Genomic DNA, 10135 nt, shown 5'->3' on the forward strand with positions numbered 1-10135 from the left:
GAGAATGATGGACTTATTTTATCAAAAAATTTTAAAAAGGAAATTTCCTCAACCAAAGATTTTTAAACAAAATATTTACTTAGTCATTCCGAACTTGACAGTCACAAGTTTTGACAAATATTAACCAAAACCGGAAGACATCCGCGAGCTAATCTCAAAGACTATTTCAAGAGCTTCCTATCCAAAAATGCCTTTTTTTATCACAGAAAGTAACAGATCTGTCCCGAAGCGTAATCGGAAAAGAATACTTTGACTCATTTTGGGTAGAAATTGGGAATTAGAAACAAAGGTTCATCGATCAAATGATCAAAACGTGGTTTTAACCCGTAAAATGGCAGTTGATCAGGCAGGCTCCTCATCTCCTCTCTCCCCAAGGAACTTGGCTTCACGATGCTCCCCTTCTTGGCGGTTATGTTAAAGCTAGCAATGCACTTAAAAAGACAACAACATCTCTCCGATTTCGTTGTCTGGATACTATTTTTAAGCTGGACGGAAGGAAGACGTGAGTTGCAGATGACTGAATCTGTGAGGACTTAAGACAGAAGGCTATTCACGGCCGGTCGACTTTAGGCAATCAACATTTCTTTATTTTGCGCCCTAAGCTATTGAGAGGATTTGCAACCTCGAATAAACTTTCCTTCTTCGATATTCTAGAACATTTCTTAGAATAGAGTAAAATAGTCTCCAAGATCGGTCAAAATGGGCCACCTCTGAACTCCGTTGCTGCGGCAAGCGGGTGTGTACGTTCCCGCCGTACTTGGAGAGTGTCCAGATTGTCGATAGTAAAGACCTTTATTGTGACGCTGTTGTCTCTTGGATTATCGCCCCTGGAATTCGACAACACTCCAACACAAGGCGATAGGCAAATGAGGTAAGACTAAAGTTAAAATGGTGGAGGAACTATGAGGAACTGTCATATTTGGATATGGTTTAATAGATTAGCCTCCAGGAACATCTAGTCATTGAAATCACATAACCTACTTCACAAAGAGGACATAATTAAAAATGCCCGCCCTAAGCTATAAAAAAGGAAACCCGGACCCATCTTTTTTCCGTCCCGCATGGGTGGTTTCAAAACTCCAGGTCCAATTGTGACCGAGGCGACTATTTGGGAGGACGGCTGCACGCTCAACCACGCGGACCTTGGTCACACGATTATTCAGTCATGCACTGATTTCGCGTTTTTTGGTCAGTCTGCGGAACTTCTCAAAGTGACAAGTTGACATTTGGTTCGATACCTCTTTGATAACTTATTTGTGATTCCGTTTGCCCCCATTCGCATTTGTCCGGTGAGACTCAACATTTGTAAGGGTCTTTCTGGTGCCAACCATGCTTTCTTACCTCTTCCCGCCCACTCTGAGGTAGCACGCAACCATAATGTTGTATTCTTATTATTTTATGCATTTGGGAAAAGAAAACAAAAGCGGAACAAGTTGATAAATTGAATTGCAAATTAAGCTGTTCCCCAATCTTTCCGAGATCGGGGGGCGCTCGAATAAGGTGGAGTTTAGCTTAATCGCGTGTGAGGCTGAAACATTTGGTGGCGGGTGGGGCTGAGGTCGAAGCTAACAAAAACCGACGGTTTGACGGTTTTGCCAACTTCTAAATCAGTCCAAAGAGTTTTCTGCTAAACTGGGTTGTTCAAGTCAAACAGAAGCTTTCCATTATTTGCCAGGGGGTGACATGGAGAAGGTATTGAAAGTGGTACGTCTGTCCTTTTAATAATAGATGATGCCAATGTTGTTGACCCCTCCAGAAGCCCACAAGGTTCTTTGGAAAGCAAAAGCGCAGAGCTCATTAACACCTAAACTCAGGGTAGATCCCAAGCTCAGTACAGCTTACCAAGGGGAATATTTAACCTTTCAACAGTAGGCCACTTTAATGGCATAGAAGTTCGAAAAATAGCCTATTGAGGCTATCCAGTGCCGTGGACGCTCAGCCCTCACATTTTTACAAGGCACATGTAAGAAGGGAAGGATAAGTTGTCAACTGATTTTGTGAATACGTCTGGGTGGGAACTATTCAATTAGAGTCTACAACTTCCTTTGTCCGGTTGATTTAGTGGGGGATTAAGTTTCGTTTTTATCGCTAAATACACATGAGTGCTGCCCTTGATAAGTAAATCTCCAAGCGTCTCAATGTGTCAACAGCAACAAGCAATTCATCACCATTCATGACTGGTAACAGAGGATCGTCCTAAACGAGGTGGATGTATCATTGAGTGATGTTTCAGTCGCATCAAATATGTCAGAATAGAACATTCAGCTACCACAGCACAATAGATGTGAAGAATAACCAGCTCCTGAAACTTTGGCGGTCAAGTATAACCCACCTAGTGAAGGAGACAGCCTCAAATCAAGCCTGTCTGATTCAGGTAGTATTGGACAGCATGAGGGTTTAAAAATGAGGAGAAAGTACTAGACGACAATGTAAAGGGTATGCCACTGACCAAGAGGCACGTATCTGTTCCTCGTGGTGTCTATAAACAATCCCTACAGGTCCCAGCTAGTCATTGCAGTCAGTACTGCCAAGAATCACACCAACTTCTTACAGGGGTTTTTGGCTGTTGCGACTTAAGGAATGACTTAAGAAGCTGATGAGTTCATTCACACAAAGCTGGACCTGCAAATTATGGTAAACTCTTTCGGTCTCACAAGATAGAGCTCGAAGAATAAGTCGGTCAGCGGGTTAGATGCACAAATAACAAGAAAGTTTGGCACTAAGAAGGCGCAAGGAGGGGAGTGGGTGCCATTCCGCTGAGGCGGTGCAGGCTGATGAATCCGATTGACAAACGACAACTTAAACAAATGGTTCTTCACTAGTTTAAACTTTTTTATTTCTTTCGAGCGTCATCCTTGACGCTCCCTATGGTCACTCTCCTGCTTTGGCCGTCGCTTAAATCGCACTCGAGCTTCAGACAGGAACGTAGATGGTGTCACTGATTCGCATCTTAAGGGGAAAGATTGTCTAAGGTTTGACAAAAATCTACAGCGGCTGCATTTCGTGCACCAGTCGTCCTTGATTCGACCTAAAGCAGCAACGAGCAGGTGCATGTCGGATCCCCAGCCTATTAAACAAATCTTTGCAAATACTAGGAAAAGGACCTTCTTGGTCCCCAAATCCCAATTTCGTGCCACTATTGGCTAAAACGCAGGTGGCTACTGGATGTCCATAAAATTTCGGTAACTCTTTATGGTGGGCATCTGCAAATTCAGGTCCTTCGGGAACGTTCTGATGCGGAATCCAATTGATGAAACATGGATAATTGTTATATGGATGGGATCCACTCACCAATTTTCTCAATTTGGAGCTTTAGATCACCTCCAATTCCTCGTGTAAGAAAAATTCTACTATTAAATAGCAGAAGTTTGCCTCTAAGGAATTTTGGGACTTCGTTAATAGTCATCCAATTACACAGCGAATCATCGCTTTTCCCAATCCTTCTGATCGCGACTACAGGCGGTTAGACATGTAGATAGCTCTGCTTCTGCCCTTCATTACAGAAACGTCTTGAATTCTCCAAAATAACTCCCCAACGAATGAATGAATCCGCCTTTAGATCGAGGATGCAATTCGAAGTGGATAATGTCGCGCCTCAATTCAGCCGGCTTCTCTCCTACGTTGACCCTATTTCTCCAGTTGTCATTCTTCCAAGGTGCAAGCTTTAGGCCAATCTTTCCAGACTGAGGGAGGCGTATAAAATTCTCCAATATTACTCGTCAAACTCATTTTCAAGGCAAATTAATTACTTTAATGACATGATTTCGGGTGAATATCGTCAGTTCCGTCAACTATAAATCGGTAGATTAGAAAGGGACAGCCATTTCAATGTCGTGCGACTTTTCTAGAAGAACTATTAACTCCCTGAAAACGTCTTCAAGCATCCATTGTTTATTATTTACTTCTCAGGCAGGCTTAAGCCCGCATGTGACTTGGAGAAATGCCAAGGGTGAGGATGAGATAACACTTTCCTTCAATCAAAAGCATGGGTTTCTTGTGAGGAGAAATGAATTTTTTGATTATTTCCATACGAATCCCAACTTTTTGGAGGAGAGTTTCCCTTTTTTAATACCTCTGAATTGTGCCGTGTTGTGTGGGGAAGATTGACCTTGACTGCAACTGATTGACCTTCAGCAAGAGAACGAGTGATTTGTGATCCATCACAAAGGGGATGTCAAGTTGAACGTTCCCTTCCTCCGCGCTTGCCTCCACCTCCAATTCTAGCTCCTCGCAATGGGTCCTGCAAACAATGGTAGGCAGGAGCCATGTAAGCGGTCTCTCGATTTTAAGAAGAATATATCACGCAGGACAAGAGCTTCTGGGAAATTTATGGGGCCAACTTTTTCGGGGATACTCTCCGCAGCATCCTTTTTGAACACCTTTAAAAAGGTATCGGGTGGTGTCGTATCGGCAGATGCTCTTGGCCACAAGTGAACAATTAGATCTGTGGCTCACCATTAACATGGTGGGCATATTTCCTCGTGAGGCTAGAGTTCCGTTCCTTAAAAATAAGTATGTATGGGTAGTTGCCGAACCGCAGCCCACATACCATTTCGCCTAACAAATCAGTCAGTAGGCAAACACTCTAAAATGCATGCAGCATTTTTATGACGTGCGGGAAAAAAGCAAAGAACATCCTGTTGATCTTTGAAGTGCATTTACATTCGCTAATGAATGGCCTGTGGGTGTACCCCGCTTCCTCAGTGGCTTCAAGGACTTTCTTAGTTGAGGTAGATGTGAGCAAACTGTTCTTGGCACGCTAATCTTCAATTATTAATGATCAAGAAGGGATGGACTTTGTCATAGTGGTGCAGCTCTGGGCGATTCCCCACCTCGAGCACGAGAGGCCTCAACAACCTTGACACTGAATTAATCACAATAAAGCCAATGAGGTCGGAGCACATCCAACGGGTTCAGACGACGTTTTATAATATGAAGGTGGATTTGAAGCAGTCGTGAGCTCCTTACCCTTGCCTGTGATTTAAAATGCGGCCAGAAAGGCAAGAACATGCTTTCGAGAAGTTCCTGAAATATGTGCCGATGGCAGGATCAGCTTCTTCGGCCACCCGGTAACATCGGAACGACTGTTTAAAATGACTTTGCATACAAGCTTTTCTATGTCGTAAACAAAAGCCCTGGTCCCACAGAAATTGCCGCTTTTCTCCCATTTTCAGAAGACATAGCTATGTCAGAATCGAGAAAAAATAGGTTAAACGATCCCCTAATGGCCCCTTTCATTTGTACCTTTGACGGTTTTGTGGCTACACTCGATTTTTATAATGCAAATTCACCCTCCCCTCTTGCTTTTCTTGTGTCTCCTAAGCTCCGTTTCTCGTCTAGACGCATCACATTAAAGCGTTACCTCAGGATGGATTATTAAGGGCGCAGAGCACCTTGACGAGGCAAATCATTTAAACCAGAGGGAGCACCACTGTAGCACATTTTGTTTCTCTTTTTAACAATTTTTCATATCTTAACAGTTCCTGAAAGACCACCTCGAAAACGTCTCACAGCATCAGAGTCTGGAGGTGGAATCGCTGTCATTATGAGGAGGAAGTTTTTGGGGCAAGTAGTAGGATGGAAGTCGACGCCTGAGAGGCCGTAAAGATCCAGATAAAAGTAAATGAAATTTAATCAACTCTTAATTAGCAGTGGTTAACTTAGCTGCATCGACGCAGGAAACTTGAGTGATAAGATGACTAACACAAGGTGACCCAAACCTAAGGTCATAGCAGGCGTGGCCAGATCATTCCGACCTCCGGGGAAACGTAAACACTTGCATTGAGTGTCGCCATCGCAATAATCAGCGAGATTGCGGTTTGGGACAGTCAAATTTAGGCGATCTTTTGATCAATCAGACACATTGGTCTTTATAGTTCCATTTCCTCCGGAAGTTATTTAGTCGCTAAAAAATTCCACCTCAGAGGACTAAAAATAAGTTGACGGGTATAAATTGATGCCCTATTTCTGGAGAGAAAACAAATCCCCTCTCGCCTTTCCTATTCAGCTCAATCATTTGATCAGTGAAATATAACCAAGTCGCAGTCGTGTTTGATGTATGATCAAAGACCTTTTTTTATGCCTTCATTTATTCGACAAGAGTGGTGAAGTGTGGCACCCGGAATCTTGAAGAACCTTTCCTCTTCTAGCCTCCTTCGTTGGAGGAGGAAACCACGGAGCGTACAATGATACAAATATCGAATAAAACGCACGAGATCACTCCCCCTTCCTGGGCTCACCACGATTAGTCCTCCTCTCAAAACGAGTGGAGAGGGTGTGTAGTAAGTATAACAGTCTCCAGGGTCATTCCACATTTCACGGTGATAATACCACCTCTGAGTAATGTCACATGTCGTATATCTTCACCATATGTCTCAAAATCACATATACAAGCCTACTATATGGAAGAAGAATCCATTTGGGAGATAGCAACAAGGACAGCGACCACTTCTCTCAAATGAGCACATTCTCTTTGTCTGTCACTTTTTGTGGTTACATTTGGCGAAGACCAACATCAGATAGGAGGACAAGGTCATATTCCCTGACAATGATTTTAGTCGTTTGGTCCATGAGCCTCTCTTGCGGGTCATTTGAATTTGGGTGGTGCTCGACCTTCTTCCATCAGCAGAAGTTGGGAATTGACCGAGAGTAGGTCCTGTTTAGGTCCTTCACCGTAAGAATACCCTTCTCCTATCACACTTACGGTTGTGATCAACCGATTGAGTCGGCTTCCCAATGCCGTCATCACAGAAGAGCTAGAAGGCGAAGATACAGATCCACTGAGACTGAAGAATCATGCATTAAAGCAAGAGTCAATTCACACTACTCATCTTCTGTTTTTTTCGTTGTTTAGTTAAAACAAATTTTTGCCTCCCAGAAGGGGGTGGACATATTACTTTCACCGTTTTAAAGCGTTCTGATAAGCTTTCCGGACGTATGGCCCTTTGAAGAGACACTGATAACTTTAGACGGTTTGTAGAACGGCTTTCTTTGTAAAGTGGAAGGAAAGCTACAAAACCTTGACCCTGCATTGTAGCGACCAATGTGTAAAAATTTTAATTTTTTTTGGACAATTTAGACAACAGTAAATCGGTGGAAGGTAGCTACATCCCAAAAAGTTTCGGGACTGACTTAATGTATGAAAGTAAATTTTTGCTACCCCCTCTCCAGCCCTCTCCGAACACATGATTTAAATCGACGACACTCTGACATTTATCAGCAGGGTGCAGAAAACCTGGGAGACTTTGGAGTTGGTCAAGGGTGCTGCATTCAGAAGGAAATTTTAGGCATTTCTTTAAGAAATATTTCATCGACTGCAGTTTACTTGTGCTAGCATGGAGGTTATCGAGATGCCAACCAGTGTAGTCAAGGGCTAAACCTAGGGAATGACAAGGAGCTTGTAGAGTGTTTGAAACCGGTAGGAGGTTCGGAGGCCTTCAAGTAGCCCCAGCAGAAGACTGTAAAGTGGTTCAAATCAGGTTCACCTTTGTAGGGAGATTGGAAAGATTAATTAAAGTGAACATTTAATGCACTCAAATTTAATGTTGACCCACGTTGGATCCATCTCCGTCGACGTAATAAAATGCATCATTCTGGATCTTGAATGGTAATGACATAGACAAGACGGTGATGAATAGACAACGGAGTTAGCTGCACATACCATCGTTGGAGCTCTACGTGGCTATTCGTATGAGTCTATCCATTAATTACATTTCGCTACGAGATGTGTGGACAATGCTAGAACAAAGGATTCGAAAAAAGAGGCGAATCCCACCTACTTTACCTAGTGACAGTAAATCCTATGGTTTTGGTTAGAATTCCTGAGTAGAGTATTTTCTGGAGTACAGACTACCTCAGGGAAAGATTGATTTGGGAGATAGTGGGAACTACTGGAGGTCGCTTTTATTGCTAGCCCACTTCCTGTGCATCAATCGTTTACATTCGCGGACGGGAAACATGTCCGCTGACCACGAAATTATTCATTGCGCTCATTTTAGAGTTGAAATTGGCCCTCGAAGAGATATTACACAGTGATTAAAATATAACCTCCCCTCATCATTGGCCGGAACGCTGAACTGTAAGTTATGGTGAGTTCCGAATAGCTAGGGTACTGCTCTGTTCTCAACTTTTTAAGTACTTTAGCACCTCAGATATTGTCTCATACTCACAAAGTTTTTATTCGGTCATTTTATTCTAATTTATATTTTTTGCCTAAAGAAAAAGTATTAATTTACAGTGGATGCACCTAGTGGGTTAGCAGCAACCGTCTTGTCACACTTCAAATGCCTCAGGAGTGGAACTACCATCCTCCAGTGCATCTCAAGCGTAAAATGGAAGAGTAATGAGGGAAAATAATTTTTCTCACTTTTCACATATTTAAGAAAAAAAAATGCATGTGTAGCCCACCCGAAAAAGGATTTTTATCCCTAAGCTGGATTTAAACCGTTAGTGATGGTCCGTTCTCGTCTCTTATTGGTCCATAATCAGTTACTACTGACCAATCAAATGCTAGGAAATCTCGCCTGAACCAATCAAATGCAAGAAATATAACCTGAAGAATTAATTGACTATCTAGGCAATGCTTTCATGAAGTGCTGACCGTTCAAGCATCTTGAGATAGATTATCAAAGGTTAAAGTTGTAGTAATCGCCATGACACTCCAGATGGACCAATTACGTGGAAGACGCAAACCATGTCAGGAAGGCGTGACTAATTGTTCGGGTGGTGTTCTATTCAGTACCAGTCACTGGGTGCTTAATCATTGACAGGTTGGGGTCACTTTCACACAGAAGAGCGAATTTATGGATAAATAAATAAGTGTGAATATGTGTACGTGAGGTCCCAGCTACCTAAAACTGACGACGATTGGAGGTACTTCCATTTATGGAGTGTCATAGATGCTTTTTCCGCTTACCTCTTTTACAACATGGTCTTTCTTGCATGATTGTTTTCCGTAAGGCTACAAGTTGTGAGTATTTCGACTTCTATAATCATTAGGAGAAGGAAATGCTTATTCCCCATGTAGGTCACTTTTAACGTAATTATAAAGTGGGAAACAGGGATAAGTTGTAGGATTTTTAAGAGGGAATCTACCATCTGTAATTGCGGTCTTTTGGCTCTTCGGTAACCTCTCAGTCTCAAAAGCCCAATTTTGGGAAAATAAGTCGTTTACTTACATCTTATTCTACCGAAAGAACGTCTCTTTTCCGCAGGACTACAAATCCTTCCGGTTCAGTCTACGCTGAGTTCAATACGACCCGTTTTATTAACCTGGGGGAATAGTTCTCCAATTCTTCTTTTAAAGGTGTCTGTCCTGCTTTATCTTTGGAACCGGCTCGGGAGTGTGTGTCAATGGTAGCAGTGGTGAGGGAAACCAGCTACGTTTGTGGAATTAATGGAAGTCAAATATTTGAAGGCGTGCTACTGAAGAGTTATACATACTGCTGCATAGCAGTATGAAGATAGGAGAGGTCATTTTATTAAAGAACTTCTGACGATTTCTAATATAGTGATCTGTGGACCTGAATTCATCTCCACTTCAAGTTGCCTTGAGGTAAACTTTACCACATAAAAGTGACTGGTTTACGAAACATGTATGTATCCGTTTCCAAGGTAGTACACTTCATTAAAGAGGAGACTAGGGAGCCTTATTCGTAAGGTTCATTAATTTATTACTCCATAGTGAATGCTACATTGAAAGATATCACCAAAAGAGGTGTAGAATGCTAGGATTTTTCCCAATATTTACCATCATCCCATCAACGTTGGAAGCAGCTTCGTCATGGGCACTTTTGGTTCCTCCTTGACGGCTAGTGAACATGATGCAGGACTTGAGGTTGGCACGACTTCCCAGCGTCCCAGATGAACTTCTTTACCACGGTAGGCTCCACATCATTTGTGAGGAATATCTGTCTGATTTCACTCACCAATCACTTTTGATTTACTTTAAACACTTTACAATCGCTTAAATTAACTTCAGATTGGTTTTCAAAAGCACAATTTGCGTGATGCCTTTGTGCTTGATGTGACCTTTTAAGTTGGAAATTAAAAAGTAATTATTCCACCCCTTCCCTTTCTCTCTACTTCCTCCTCACTCCTCCTCCTCCTCCTCCTCTGCTGCCGCCGCTGCCGCCAT

The 10135-nt window shown here is 42.5% G+C and overlaps 1 protein-coding gene across 1 annotated transcript; it reads right to left on the reverse strand. All coding sequences in view use genetic code 11, as the record gives it.

Annotated features, from left to right (window-relative positions):
- Nucleotides 1–2985: 2985 nt before the first annotated feature.
- EGR_06997 (hypothetical protein) lies at nucleotides 2986–10135 on the reverse strand (the record flags this gene model as incomplete). The annotated part of the gene is made up of 3 exons (XM_024496246.1): nucleotides 2986–3028; nucleotides 4073–4240; nucleotides 10095–10135. The coding sequence occupies 3 exons, from the start codon at nucleotides 10133–10135 to the stop codon at nucleotides 2986–2988; spliced, it is 252 nt and encodes an 83-aa protein (XP_024349363.1).

Source organism: Echinococcus granulosus (assembly GCF_000524195.1).
Source record: "Echinococcus granulosus chromosome Unknown EG_S00067, whole genome shotgun sequence".
NCBI lineage: Eukaryota > Metazoa > Platyhelminthes > Cestoda > Cyclophyllidea > Taeniidae > Echinococcus > Echinococcus granulosus.